Source organism: Apostichopus japonicus, chromosome 13 (assembly GCF_037975245.1).
Source record: "Apostichopus japonicus isolate 1M-3 chromosome 13, ASM3797524v1, whole genome shotgun sequence".
Classification (NCBI taxonomy): domain Eukaryota; kingdom Metazoa; phylum Echinodermata; class Holothuroidea; order Aspidochirotida; family Stichopodidae; genus Apostichopus; species Apostichopus japonicus.
This window is the reverse complement of record NC_092573.1, coordinates 7,019,856-7,036,321: the sequence shown is the minus strand read 5'-3', so window position 1 is coordinate 7,036,321 and position 16,466 is coordinate 7,019,856. Positions and strand designations below refer to the sequence as shown.

The 16,466-nt window shown below is 37.2% G+C and overlaps 1 protein-coding gene across 1 annotated transcript in view; it reads left to right on the top strand.

Annotated features, from left to right (window-relative positions):
- LOC139978927 (acetylcholine receptor subunit alpha-like 1) overlaps positions 1–16,466 on the top strand; it is a 57,456-nt gene that overhangs the window by 17,870 nt on the left and 23,120 nt on the right. Inside the window, exon 2 of the mRNA XM_071989510.1 lies at positions 14,767–14,869. Within this exon, the coding sequence (XP_071845611.1) occupies positions 14,834–14,869 (36 nt within the window). The 5' untranslated portion in view covers positions 14,767–14,833. The remainder of the gene's footprint in view (positions 1–14,766; positions 14,870–16,466) is intronic.

Below are 16,466 nucleotides of genomic sequence, written 5' to 3'. Positions count from 1 at the left end.
AAAGAATATATCTTCAATGTTTTTATTCCATATAGGCTATATAGCAAATGGTAACTTAGGTCTACAACAGTTCTTCGAATTTAAAATCTAGCTTTAAATATGCTAGACTGGTCAAGTTGTCTTGTTGTGTCGGTGAGAAGTCTCTCGGTATTTCCGGAATGTAGTCGTACGGTAACAACACGAGGCTTTATATCCCCCAGTTGTTTCAGATGATGTCGAGATCGCCGACTGAACCATTCTCTAGAACGAGAGAACAAATTAGAAATATAAATTAACGATCGCATTGCAACAACTGCAGCCTATACACCGGATTCCTCAGTTCTGTAACGTTAACAATAGCCAAGACCGTAACATGTAGCCACGATACACTTTAACACTCATGTTAGTGTTTGAGCGGACCTAAATCATGTTAACAGGTCTGGAAGGCTGCCAAATATCTTTGTTTTTTTTTTACTTTTTACTTTCAAGACTCACTAGCCTAGGTTATATGTAATACACATTAACGTGAATCTACTAGTATATATATGTACTACATACAACAATCCATTGAGGTAAGCTACCGTGGCGCGCAAAGCGAAGTAGCATATAATCCTTTGTTGTAGATAAATCACACGAAAATTCACCCGATTATATACACCAACGTTGCGTACTGTATAGTATGCATATATACTACAGTATTTAAGCACAGGCCTACAGCGTTTGAATTTATGCGATGTTGCTAGGGGCTCAATAATCGTCCCATTAAGAAATATCAGTCCAGCTTTTGATTCGGCGCACACAGTCTTTACCGGTATATAAAGGTTATTGAGTGATTAGGACGGTAATTGGCTAGAAGTGTATACTATATATTGCGGACACTCGGTATGACCGACGCTATTCGGTGATTCAAGTATGAACAAGATTGGCCGGTGAAGTGAGGAATGCGTGGATTTTATTTAGTGCGTTATGCGTATATTGATTGTAAATATAGCCTCCATTACTAACCTGTAGTCACAACAACTTTGGACATATCAGTCCTTGTTGTTTTCAAATTGAGGTACTTAGCATAAGGTCGATATGAACTTGCCGCTATTGCCGCAAAGAAAGTCGCTTTTCGGTCAAGTAGCTCAGCGGCTCCTTCTGAATTTTGAGAATTCCTGATAACATCTCTTACTATACGAATCAGCGATAATGACATCAATGAAGAGGGCTATAACTTATAAACAATTCCAGTTAGAATATTCCAAGCGCTGTCTATATGCCGTCCTGGCGATAAAAAAAAGTAGGTTATAACAGTCGCAGCTCTCGTGTTAATTCAATATAGCAGACAGTGCAGATATATTTAGGACAACTGTTAGACGAAAAGATTGGTAATTCGTGTCTTACCGTACTTTGCTGCTCATCTGCAGAGGACAAGGACTAATATCATGTCGAAGGGTCGAGAGGTCATAGTAGGCTCTTTCTCCTTGTGTTATGACATTGAGTGACTAAAACATTGCTTTCTGTGATTGAGAGATGTAATACAAAACTATAAGCACCTCGGTATACGATTTGTAAGATAGTTTTGGTCAATTCTGACTGAAGTCATCCGGCCGTTATATGGAGGTAATGATGTAGCAGTTAACTGCACAAAGATTGGCTGGCCGTAAGTGATTAGTCATGGTGTAAACCGTACTGATCCACCGTCTATTTTGTTTTATTTTATTGACCTCTCGGTAACGGACGTACACGCTCAATGGCAATTAACAAACCGGGAGGGGATGGGGGAGGGCTCGTCACAATACATTGTGTTTCCTCCAGTGGAGTTACAGAATGATGAATTTTCCGAAGAACACCGATTTTTTGGGTTAAATATCAAGTTATTTTGAACTTGTCTACCTTACCGTAGGCCTACTTAAATCAAAGCTCATGCAGAATATTCCAAAGTATAGACATACATATCCATATGTTCGAAGTAGATTGGTTCTCGATGATCTATTCTCAATCGACAAAATGATTTCCATTATCAGGTCCGTGACATTTGGGAGATACAAGAAGAGAAAATACAATGACGACTTAACCATCATGGTCAAGGTAACATTGACCATGAAGCTCATGATGTCCCGGTATAGGCTATTTCCGATGTTACGATAGGCTACTAGGCACATCTGATACAGTTTTGAAAGTGAAGTGTATGTTATTTTGTACACACAGTGTAGATTGCTCCTCAATTTTTGATCATTGTGTAGATGGTATCTATTCCCTTTCGAAGGGACTCGCGCGATACTTCATTTGACAATACTGTCACAATCATGTGATTACAATGTAAGGAAACAGCGGTTGAAATATATCAAGCTGTTAGGTTTTCTTGCCCAGACAACATATAGGTTGTAAATAAATCAACAGTGAACAACTACCTGGTTTGTGGGACGAAGGAAGCATGCACGCACGATGAATGAATGATGTGGTTTTGTGGCGATATATACTGGGGTACGCAGGTTTTTGGTTTTTAGGCTTGCTTCTCACCAATTTTATTAAACTTACGATGGATTGTTTCTCTTTTTTAAACAAATGTTGGGTAGAAATTCAGTAAAGTGCATATCAATCTTACAGACCATGCTCGTGTATTTCTCTGGGTAAACAACTCCGTTGTGATCAATTTTCTTGATTTCTCTGGAAAAATAAAGTTTACTCATTGGTAATGGATTACATGAATACACGAACGTAACGTTTTATTCGTTGCACCACATTTTAAGTGGTACAAACCTCTTACAAATAACGTATTCTTTGATAATGACGTTGTCATATTCAGTCCAAGAAAACAGTTGATTAAACAAATACACAAACAAGATATTGTCCGCCGGATACTCCCTCATATGGTTCCTTTTTTACACCAAGAGAAATTTTAAACTCATAGGGTAGAAATATGGTCTGTGAGTTGTTGATTCCGAGGAGCTTTAAGATTTGTTCAACATTATAGTTAACCGGTCTCCATCGTTCATCTTTAGCTTGGTACACACATATAACGATGTAAATATGATGTATGTTAAAGATTTGTTCCTCATTTATTGCTAGATAGAGAGGCTCACCGTGTAATCCTAGCCAGTATTTTGAATCGCACCATGCATAACACCAGTCTGGCTCGCTATACTTAACTTGTGATAAGAATGAACCATGCACCCTTGAATATTCAATGCCTTCTTCCCAATCTATCCAGCAAGATAGAATGTGATCTAAGACGTTTATGAGAAAATGATCTTCGAAAGCAAATGGCGGACTTGATTATTTACTACTGATGGTTTGAATAATTCGAGGATTTGAGAGTGATAACTGTCTTACGTGATGCTGTTATTTATGTTTGTACTACATAATGGATGTTCGAAGAAACTTTCTCAATTACTATGATGTTAGTTGTTTTGCTTTGTTGTTTAACGTATCAGTCAAGTGCCTTGTAATGGTAAAGTGTTGTCTAGTATAATAAGAAAGAGCTTCCTTCACAACCAGCACTTTGAATTTCTCAGAACAGCTTTTGGAAAGGAGCAGTGATGAAAGTAGTTGAGATACAAACCTACAGTATTTTTTAGGGAGATGTATTTACATTTTAGTACAACATTCATGGCAAATGATTGTGAGTGTTACCAAGAACCCATTCATACGAGTTACATTGATTTTATCTTCTGTTCTCTCTCCACCTCTGACTCTCTCTCGCTCTCTTGCTCTTACTTCACTTCTCTATATATCGGACTTGTTTTACTTAACTCACAATACTCTGGTTTTTCATCAATGAATCATAAAAAAGAAGGTTATAAAATAGTGTCAAAAATGTTATCATTGTCGACCTGAGGAATCAAAGAAGACCAAGAGGGTTACTGGGGCGCCATAGTTAGTCACAACATTATTCTAAGATCGAAAGAAAATGAAGGTTAAAATTGTATCTAACAAATTGACAAATCCCTAAGAGAAAACATCTGGTTCTATCTCTTATCCACCCTAGAGTCTTCGGTTTCCTAATTTAATATAATCACAACAAAGTGCTCTTCGCTCGAGATTACTCTTACCTAACTCTGCATGGATGAGATATACGACACTTTTAGACCTCTATGAAGATAAGGCTTTATCTAAATAAAAATTAATAGAAAGTGTCTGGTTGCAAGTACCTCAATGTGCTCAAAGAAATATAGTCACTGCCATGCTGTGATTTACATGACGATTATACGAGAATGGATAGGTGACGTATATGCACGTTCAACGGAGTGAAGTGAAAACACATTTCAATTTATCTCAAGTTAAAATAACATCAGGTAATATATATATATATATATATATATATATATATATATATGCCGTTCATCTGACCTTCTAGATATGATAAAAATGATGAAGTAATCCGTTGGAATATAGCGTACGTTTCATATTATGATATTTAGTTTCTTGAAAAAGGTTGGTTAGTTTGACAAGCCTATCGCAAAAAAACCGGCAGGTTATAGGCCTGTGTATGTGTTGAATGGTCCTATAGGTTTACCGTACAGCAGGAGAATTAGATCAGTAAAGCTATATATCCAATATGTCAAATACAAAGACTGAATGTATCCAAGAGGGATGCTTATATACTCAATATGTTGATAGACCGGGATAGGACTTGCACCATTTATTAATAATACAACATCGTCTAATAATGTAGCGAAAATATACTATAACTTTAATACCACTAGAAAAAAATATGTATGAAGGCGTATACTTAATGAAGGACTCTGGCTTTCAGGAAATGTAACATAACGCTCACGTCACAATAACTGTCGTACGATAACAAATCACAGACACTTTCTTCTAATATTATTGGTCGAAACATTAATTGAGTTTGTCACATGATATTTTCTGACACAGTTGATTTGAAATATGACCTTTGAGTTATGAATGTAGGTTATCGCGTTGTATTGCAGGGGCTTATATTTTTCTTTATTCCAGCGGGGAACATGTACTGAAAGCTTTCCGCCGATTAATAAATCTGGATTTCTCTCTAAAGACTGTCATGTTTCCTTGTTTAGATATATGAGTTCTTTAAGCAATCAACTAGAACACAGTCGACGTTGAGTATTAACATGTTATATTTTATTTCGTTACATAGTCATGCTGTACAGGACAGATATAGGGCGACATGTCCAAGGTTATACGTGTTGACAGATGGAGAGACAGGGTGCATGTGCAGGCTCGGCTTGGCAGATTTCATAGTGACAACATGATTTTAGCCGTGCGTCTAACGTTTCGATATAAGGCCTTTAAATATCTTTGTAATTATGAACACGATTAACATTCAACGGAAAATGAATTGCAGAGGACTCCTCTATGCATGAGTACACATTGGTCTCAGTATCAGAAAAGTGTATGGGGAAAAGTGTATAAGAAAGCCCCCCCCCCCCTTCCTTAGGACATTTCCTCCAGTTATTTTTCTAATACTATTTCACTGCATGCGGTAGTTGTCAGAATGGTCTTGTCTGCTCACTAATGAATATATTTATTTGTCGATATCTTAAGTTTTCTTTAAGCGTATAGGATGACGAAGATGTGATACAGAAATTCGTATCGGATCAGATTAATATAGAGAGAGGGTGTATTTTTTCAGTGTTAGTTCTCACTATAATATCCCACATCAGTCTCCAATTATGTTTCCATAATCTTTGATGATAATGTTTAGATACAACACAAATACCCTTGCACACATTATGACAGGGACAAAAGAAGAAACCCTGTAAGACAGGTTTGGTGAAGTCTATGTCCATGTTTTTGCCACCTTGTGAACCAGCCCCCCCCCCCCCTTCCCGCTTCTCTCCGGCCATCTGATCCAAAAGAAAACTGATCTGGTACTTGAATATATCGTTATCATAAAATAATGTGTACAATATTAATACTGTTTAGTGAGCTGTGTTGTAACCATCTACTTTAGATGTATATTAGTTGATCAACACGCATATGGAACGCGGTTTGCGATAACGTGTACAAATCTATATTAAATATACATGAACCTGTTACTGTCTTTCCTCCCACTTGAAGTTTTTTTTTCATGTTGATCGTCTTGTTTTGTCTCTGAATTGTCGCCGATAAGAATATATTTCGCCTCCCACCAAAAACCTGCCAAAGTTGTTCAGAAAAGACACATGTCAACCTTGTAAAGTCTAAACTGTAATTTTATATTGCTGCATCGTGGCTTTATCAGATGGAGTTGTCACATAAAATATGTCAATTGGATCCCATCTGTCACATTGTGTCATTCTCCTCGAATATCAAAAGGAAGATCGCTTGCAATTCTTATCAAGAAAATAACAAAACGGTTGTTACAGTAGCCTACACATGTGATAGGAAAAACTCGCTCTGTTCAAACGATACTGTTCCCACAAACATGTTTCAAATAAAACAGGCGGTAATATTTTGTAATGTTAATGTCTCTACATATGTGCCTATATAGAAATTGATCAATGGGAAAGTAAAGGGTTTAAATGACTGTTATTCTGTGTAAAAATATATCTAAACGGACCACTCCTTGCTAAAAAATTAAGTCATGGGCCAAACAATTTTTACCACAATAGACTCACAACTGCTACTCTCCCTGTTATAGTTATTTCTTTAACATTGAACCATAGATGGCTTTTTCTACGAAGGAGCAAGAAACAACAAAAAGGGAGTGACAACAACAGGGCTTCTATAGAGGCACATGAATACATTTTATAACTATTCTTTCATGTTCTTCCATGCACCAAAACAACAGCTTAAACGTTTCCTAGTACTGCCAGAATCATACAGTACAACGCGCTATGATTTCCAAAGTATCACTTCACTAAAATATGAAATTCCTTAATTTTACCACGTATTCGTGAATTTCATGTCTGTTCCAGAATATGGCAGCAAGTTGTTATTTGTTTCTTTGTTTTATTTGAATTTATTTTCTTACTTGTTTGTTTGTCTTGTTTTGTTTTCTTTATTTGAGTTATTGAGGTGAATATGCTGTGTGGTGCTAACCTAGTAGTATTTGTAACTTTGTTACTTTGCATAGATGTAAAAAATAATAATAAAGTCGTGAGAGAAATAGCTATCCGATAACTAGAAGGAGAAAAAACCCATCGACTCTAGTCCCTAAAGAATACTACAACAACAATAATATAAAAACCAGAAACTGCATTTGTCGTGAACCGCGTATTGTATATGACGCCATGTGGTGGTTGAGTAATGCGAGACCGGATGCGTTCTATAGTTGGAGGCCTAAGAAAACATTCTGTCTATTTCACCCTATCTGAAGTAGAGTACTCCAAGACGTAAGCAGGGTTTGTTTATGGTTCAATTTCTCGTTGCCAGGGTTAACATCTCATCATTTACATGTGTTACAACGATCAGAAAAACCCAAGCAGTGAAAGATCACCCCTCTTGTAATCGTTATTCATAGGCTCTAGACCAAAACTTAGTCAAAGCGGCGGCGACCAAAATGTTATAGAGAGAAATGTATCTTGAGTCAAAGTAAATGTTCCCTGACTAGCCGGGAAGAATGTCTAATTCACTTTTAATATGAAAGAAATATATAAAACAATACAATGTTTCATTTTCAAAAGCCACTGCTGAACGCATTAGTTAGATACCGTATCAGAAGGCATTGCTCAAGGTTTTGGTGTCTGTGCAGTTTTAGCTTTCTGAAGACTTTAGTAGCAGGGAAGGCCGAAGAGGTTTCAAAATGTGGGAAGGCGGGGAGGGGGGGGGGGGAGGAGCACACAAACTTTGAAGAGCATTGCGACATGTGACTTACATTTGAGGAGGAAAACCACAATGTTCCCCATACTTTCCCAGAAAATAAATCCTTGCATTCCGTATCAAAAATTCCAGTGCTTGAATGCTAAGGGCAAAGGGCACTTTTTAATTGTGTTTTCCTAATACCTTTTACAACAAAAGGACACTTTCTTTAAGTAACAAAAGTGCACTTTTAAATTATAATAATAGAAAAAGGCTACTTTTTATTACCCAAATGAAGTATTTCTATATTGATAGAGGCATGTTTGAAGGTTGTTAACAAAACGAAGGACGGAGGGGTAGGGGCACATTTCCCTGGTTCACTCCCTCCCTCTAGATAGATCAAAACTAAGTATTGTCAAAGAAGTTTGCTATATGGAACCACAATGGACCTATTGAAAATTCTAGCCATAATATCGGTAAATCTTCTTCTCACTTAATAATTCATAAACCTAGGCAGTGTAAAATCATCAGATGTTTCCGAAGCTCTAATACAGATCGTTACAAATGTTAGTAGCTTTTGACAACTTTTTCTTATAATTATATAAGTGTTTGGTTTATTATGATTACTAAATATTTAGAAAGGCGCTTCTATGGCGTAAATTGAGACAGAATGAAGGATATCTAATATGTTCCAGATGACTTTTATCAAGAAAACACCATAATTCCACTGAGCTTCCTGCGATGGAACATATATATATATACCTTCCTTCACAGCATCTCGAATTTATATATAACACCATTCACTGTTCCATTATGTGCCTGCATGCGTGTGTATTTATAAAACGGTAACCAGTCCTGTGCTTAAACTATATTTATTGCCAAGTATGGCATTTAACTCGACAGAAGGTACTTCTCGGATGAAGAGTTTGGGTCCAAGTGAATTGGTGATGGAATAGGAAGAAATAAGGGGATGGGGAGGTGGGTCGTGGTGGATAAGAACAACCAAGTTTCGCTATTGTACAATGATGTGTCTGTATCGCATTTATACCTATACCACATGTCATCAATTTTTAATAACCTGCTTGGTTTGGTATCAGCGGGAGCTCCGAGACAGCTGCCACGCTACACAGGAGAAGACAGGTGCGGCCTACCATGGGTGATCTGCAATAAACACAAATAGTAATTACAAATCCTGCTGTGATGTGTCTTTGATCTTGGTGGGAGTCGATCAGGTGACCGTATATGAATACAACACAAACAGATACAAGAAAAGTTAATATTTCCGGTAACGTAATTAATAATACTTGATTATAATAGTTATTATAAATATGTACTGTTTAGTATTGAATTTATAACATTAAGTATATTATTTGCCAACAATAAACTTCAAGTGGATCATATTTCTTTGCTGTGTGAGAGCCGCCCACTAAGGTATAGGTTTATATGCAACTTGTTTACATGTTAATTTGCTTTATGTTTACGTGTTAACAATTATATATGAATTGGTTTTCTTTGTGATCTATTATTATATATTGCGAAATCTCATGTAATGAGGCATGTATTGTTATTCACAATAGGCCTCCAAATCGCAGATTTAATACCATTGTATTTTGCCAGTAGAACGGAGAAGGCACTGGCAATTTTCTGCCAGAAAACAGAATTCACACATATGGTAAATAGGTTAACAATTATCAGGAATATAATAGTCATAATGATTTCCATACTTAACTAAAGCTCTGCACGTATTTCTGCTTATCATCGGCAAATGGTTTGAGTCTGCTCTCATAAGCCTGTATAGTAACTTAAGCTCTGCATGTATTTCTGCAAATAATCGGCAAATATCATAGTCTGCTCTCAAAAGCATTTATAGTAACTTAAGCTCTGCACTTATTTCTGCTAATTATCGGCAAATGCTATGAGTTTACTCTCAAAAGCCTGTATATATAGTAACTGATGTGTGTTGTAATTCAGGAAATCTAGGGAGAACTTGATTTTCGCCAGTATATATATATATATATATATATATATATATATATATATATATATATATATATATATATATATATATATGTATATATATATATATATATATATATATATATATATATATATATATATATATATATATATATATATATATATATATATATATATATATATATTTAAGCATTGCCAAGTGGCTAGAATTGTACTAGACCTGTATGTTCTCGTTATTATTGTCTGTGATTTACATTCTGAGACAACTTGCACAACGAAAAAACTGATAACAGTATAATAACAATCATGTAATAACAGGGACTATGTGCAGCATATTAAATATAAATGCACATGTCTTCCCTGGCAGACGTCCCGTAGATAGCTAGACATCTGCTCAGAGGATTCTGTGTCAAGTGACTGGTTTAACACGGTTAGTCTGTAGAGAGGCGCATTACTCGTTCTAAATATATTAATCACAGCATACACATTATTATGTCTCACCATGGTAAGATTTAATTCCCCAACATGAGCTTACCAACAGCGTCGTCGAGTTTCCCCGGGATGATTTTGCCTGAAACATGACAAAAATAATTAGAACAGGATCGATAAGTGTGGCTTCCTTACCCCAGTGAATGTTCTAGCAGCAGCAGAAGCAGCCTCGAAAGAAGCAAAGCACATCATCATCATCCCATTGTGTCCAGGATTCACAAACGCAACTGCAGTACCAAGATCACGTGATAACCAGGGGATGTGTTTTTACTGTGTTAATTACCTTGCTCGACAAGTCAGAAACATTTCTCTCCGTTTGCTTTTATTCTACTTAGAACTGAATTGCTACGAAGAACTTGGCTGAGAGCAATTTAGTAGATTTGTGAATTCAGTAAAAATATTGTGCTTGGATTGTTTTGGGTCTTCGATTGTGGCATACGCTTGCCATTGAACTTGTTAAAGATGAGAGCAATATTAATCATCAATGTACAATAGCACACTGTAAAATGATAATTATGTTTTACTATAACACACACTAATACACATACATGTAGAGTGACTGCCTGCGTCACGATCAAATGCGGATGAAACCTTAATGAAACCTAAAGCTGTTTTATGAGAATTCTATCATCACCATGCTGTGAAGTGATCAAAGAAAGCGAAGTCATTTCTGTCACTTCTGCGTTATATTTTCCTGTGTTTACCTTCTGCTCATAACCCATGATCTGCTGGATATAACACAGCTGCTTGAAGTTCTGTAATTACGTCAGGCGTGTAGCCAAGGGGGGGGGGGCAAAGGGGGCAACCGCCCACCCCCCCTTGAGCATATTATTTGTATTTTTTATGATATCGCTAGTAATTTCAAAATAAAAAATGCTTAGATGCAACTAACAAGGCCTGGGAAGTGCCATTTCCAGCGATCTGGGAGGCATTTTCGGCCAAAATTTTCTTGTACGCTTCGCGCCAACTCATGTTGGCGCTATGCTTAGATAGTTTCCAATGCCGAATCTAAGGCTCTGATAATTTGCCTACAGATTCGCCCCTCCCTTGGAAAATTCCTCGCTACGCCCCTGAATGACGTCACACTACCTGCTGCCTTCCTTTCTTAATTGCAATATTACATATTTATTTGATATTATTTTATTAATACTGTTAATATTTTGTTTATTTTTATATCTATATAGTGCATATAGATATTTTGACATTTTTAAACATATGCTTTAAAATAATATGTATTGATCTACCAAATAATTTGTACATAGGCCCTAAAATTGCAGAACGGAAGACTCTGGACCTTCCGATAATATTAAGCAAAATTAGATCCATGCTTCGTTTTAGTCAATTGCTGCTAATTTTGATAATTTTTCTTACATGTGTCACACATGGGATTTATGCATGAATACTTAAGCTTTGCGCACGGCATGCTCTCCCTCACCCACTCCCTGAATGCCCCCCCCCCCGCCCCACTGGCCCATCCTATTCCCCGAATCAATCTATGTTACACTTCTACACTTACCCACTCCGAGATACCCATATGTAGTATTTTCGTTCATTTACCATTTTGATTGCTCATGCCCAGACCACTTAACGTTAAAGTGAACAGGACATAAGGGCACCTCAGTTATCGATTATGCTACTTTCCCCGTTTTATGCACTTTCCCCAAAGTAACTTTAATAAATAAAAAAAGTCCCAGGCCATTTTATATGTACCTAACTTACATCAGGGGTTTGAAAGAAGGTGCACGCTGCTGGCAGAACGTGGTTACAAGTGCACCCAAACTTCAATCCAGAGGGTAAAGACTTCCGCGTAAGACTTATCAAATCTAATTGTGTTTTATATAAGTAAGAGACAGCACATAGTAGCATCACAGTCACACGAACAGGACTGCAGTCACTCGTATATTTGGGTTCATATTAAAGGTATGCGCCCTAGATGATTAAACTAATTCCCTTTTCACGCGGTCGTTTGTTTGAATTGTCAATTAATACTGCCCAAAAAAGATGACGGGTGTTCTTATAAAATACAGGTATCGTAGATGCGGATTCAATCAAATCCACTAACATAACTCAAGGGTTGCTTAGCGATATTTGTGTTTAAGCGAGGTACATGGTTTGTGTCACCTTACGTGATCAGTCGGTATATAATATGTGCATAATGCACCCTACCCCTACCCCCCCCCACCCACACCCACCCCGATAAATAAACGTGAAATGATGCATTCTGAGGCATATTTAGGTTATAGTTTAGTTTCATATAAGTCGCTCTTTGCGCAACATTTTGCTGATAAATATAAATAAACTCCAAACTTCCCTGTGATTGGTTTAGGTATAGTCACCTGAATCTTATGGGAGGATTAGATGCGAATGAGGTATTTTATAAAGGAGAGGTGCTGCCATGGGATCGTTCAAGCCGACTCCCATGTACTCCCCAATTCTAATAAGTCAAATGTTGCATTCTTAGGCCTATTTAGACTATTATTAGGTTTCTATGTAAGAGTAGCTCTAAACGGAATTCAAACTTTCTCCCGACTGATTTCATGAGAGGGTCCGAATCTCTGGCGGGGGGGGGGGGGGGCATATACGAATGAAAGACTATTATGAAAGGAGTGCCGCCCTTAGTCATTGAAGCCGTATACTATTTTGGGGATTTGGGGACCTCCCCCACACCCCCCGGGCCCTACCGCAAATTTAAAAAAAAAAGGTTTAAGCCTTTAAAAAAAAAAACACACACACACTTTCCAGGGGGATCTGACTCTCCACATTACTCTCAGACATTTAGAACTGTTCAATTAGACATTTAAATGTATTGGGTACCCATAGGCTATGCCTCCCCTTAGAGGAGCCTTCGACATTTCGAGTCCATTGTATTTTATGCAGAGTGCCGCAACTTCACCCAAGCAAGTATAACGAATGAAGAAGACTTGATGACAAGAAATACTAATCAACATATACTTATCTTAACTTCCATATATGGTAAAGCGCTGAACTTCCGTTGACCTCAAGTTTAACATTTTGGACCAATTAAATGTTTTAAATTAAGGCCATTGGTAATCAATAACGGATAGTATATCGATACCTGACACCCAACCACTCTTTCTACTCTATCGATTAAGGCTAAACTCATTTCCGACCATTTTCATTACCTCTGATGACCTTTGTTTGAAGAAGATGTATCAGGTTTTCCAGCTTACTAAATGGTAAAACCGTCCGTGGATATTTCCTTCTTTTTGTTAGCCATCACTGCAAATGGTCACTTGCACTATAACTGCAGTTTGTTGAACAATTCACTGTCATTATAACGAACGAGTCGAAAAGCCTAGATTCATAACGCGAGTACATATGAAGATTAATGGATTTCAAAAAATCGGTTCAGATTTCCTTGATTGAAGTAACTTTAAACTTTTGGCAAGATATATTTAAACTCTTTCGTGGAATTATTGTATACGGTTTCTTTAAAATTATTTTGACTCTCTGCATACGACGTGAATTTGTTATGGATTTGTTTTTTGAGTTGTTTTAAATATACTGCAGGCTTTATCTGTATATACTAAAGTATCTGAATGGGTCACGAACTTTCTGTAAATTGACCAAACGTATACCAAAACTATATTCAAAGTAGAAGTACACAATTGATAAAAAGTAATACACAGAAATACAAATGTGTCACGAGAAAAGAAATTACAGTTTCCCTTCAGAAAATATCGTCGGACGGACACATTTTTATATTTTATAACTCACCGTAAAGGTATAGTTTCATCGGAAAGTAACAGTTTTTAATACTTTTTCTTCCTTAATTGAAATAAAACCTGAACGTAATCAAATGAACTAAATGAAATAAATGGTAATGAACTGCATCGAAAATCTGCCAAATTCAACACAAAAGACTAAATAAAGCAAATCCTTGAATCCGACACTGAATGTGTAAATTTAATGTGTAATATTTGTATATATAAAAGGCTAGCTGATTGGCTAATACTTAATAGACCATGCACTTGTCATGTAGTCGCTAAATGCAGGCCGGGAAATCACAAATGAAACCATAGTAAATTTATGTTACGTCGGATTGCACGTCCTTGAAACCAGTGGATATCTTGCATGGTGTCATATATATCCTTCGCGCATACGACTGATTACCTGATACGCCTACCATACACTAAAAATATATAAAATTCAAAACCATAGCAACTACTATCACGTGATAAATGTAATGGATTTACGTCATTTTAAACCAGTCTTTAAATAACTGTTAAGAACTGTTGCTCTCTGCGTTAGCACAGTTCACTGTATATGTGTATAATATTATATAAGTCATGGAACCAACGTTTCAACATTTTCAACTCAGATTCTGTTCCTCCCACTTTGGATTTGTGAAAGTCAGTCAAACTTTATTAATTTCATAATTAACCAATTTTAAACCTATGACATGAGTGAACAGACCATCCATCTTGTGATGGCGCTGTTCTAAGTCACGGTCTTTAAATGACCTGTAACGTTATCATCATTATTTGCTGTCGTAATTTGGTTCTTGTACCTGATCTATACATATATTTTTCGCTGTTTAACATTTCAACAAATTCACCTTTCGCATTTTCCTCAATCTATACTTGTTTTGCATTTTTTTTTTGTCTACAGAGAGGTTTTCGATTTTCGTGCTTGTTCATCTGTCCAGGTTCTAAATTAGGTTGACGAGAGGCAAGAAATGGGGGAATATTCACAAAGATTCTTTAGCGATGCGGTGAGTATATGTCATTGGTTCTTAAAATTAACATTACATGCGCGACACAGCACATATGTCAAAAATTCTGGCATTAACTAGATAGGCAACTCGTGTATTGCATCGCGTCCTTCTCATTACATTGCCAATAGTTTTTAATTCATTCATTGCATACAACAGCGATTCTTTACAGGGGTGCATGTTACCCCCACCCCCCTCTCCCTCAGGGGGTGTAACGAAACTATAGGCATAAACAACAACATTGCAGAAAGGAGCAAACGTTTGAAACAAATCTATATCCATATCCAGGCACCTCAGCATAAACTTTTACTGTTTACTGGCAGATCAAAGTTTAGACGCTATGGCCTGTTTAGAAACTGAAAGTAATGACATTATAAAGTTACAATTGGTTTGTGTGTGTAATTGTATATCATTGAATTAACCAAGGCAATAGATTCAATCTTTGCACGTCATGTAAAGTCGAGTACCGATGTGCGCCATTTTAAGCGATCTCTGGCCCTGCTTTGCACCAAACAACGTGGCCTTCCGGGGATTCCAACCATGGATCCCACCAGGGGCCATCAGCGGGTCCTGGACACCCACGCCTAATACAAAAAACATATGCAAATTATTATTGTACTAACTTAAATCTGTGTTCGTCGTGTAAAATCGGGTACTGATGTCGAGCAACAGGTTTAGAAGTCTCTGTGTGTGCGTGGGCGTCCATAAATTGCATCCCACCAATGGGCCTATAGTTTCACCCCTGTGAGCACATCCACAGCCGGTAAAACGGGTGCAGAAGTCCTTCTTCAATTGCTAAGGGGTGCGAGAAGCGGAAGAAGTTAAGAAACACTATAGCTTACAATATAACAAGCGTCATGTAATCTCAGATCCGCCCCTCCCATCCCTGGTCTTAGCCCAAGCCAGATCAGAGTGACCAATGTTACTATAACTGTTTCGTATCACGTGCTTAGGGAAACGGTTTTGTTGATGATATTCTACTCTCAGAAAGACAATGGATGTAAATTTATAGGAATATGTATACGTTGCCCTTTCTATATTCACTTGTAAGTAGCACTATAGAAGAGGATACAACCACGTATGCTTCTGGGGGGGGGGGGAGGGGCGGGGGGGGGGGGTACTTAACATGCTAAAAACGTTCACTTCAGTAGAGGCACTTTTCCTTTCGGAAGGATATCTTTTAACTGTAGTACGGCTTACCGTCAGCATTGTGTGTGTCTATTTACTTGCTTTAGAACACCACCTCCGTTCTAGTCTTCTGCAGCCTGGTATATATAGTCATGGAATTCAGGGAACACTTTTTCGCCTCTGCGATAAAGCCAAGTTTGGCGTACTGCTGCATGGTGATATATTGCTCCGTTGATTGGCTAGGGACTTGGTTCGCATCGAAGTAATCGGTCAATTCCCTCCAAAAAGATTTGATTACCTCTTAGTCACTGAAGATCTTCAATAAATCTATTTACTCCCTGACGTCATTCTTTTAGGAGGAATTCCCGCAGTCCTAAATTTAATAAATGGTATAACTCTTCGAATTAGTGACTATAAGCTCTGTTAAAGATCACGATACATGGCAATGATCAGAAATATTGACTTCGTA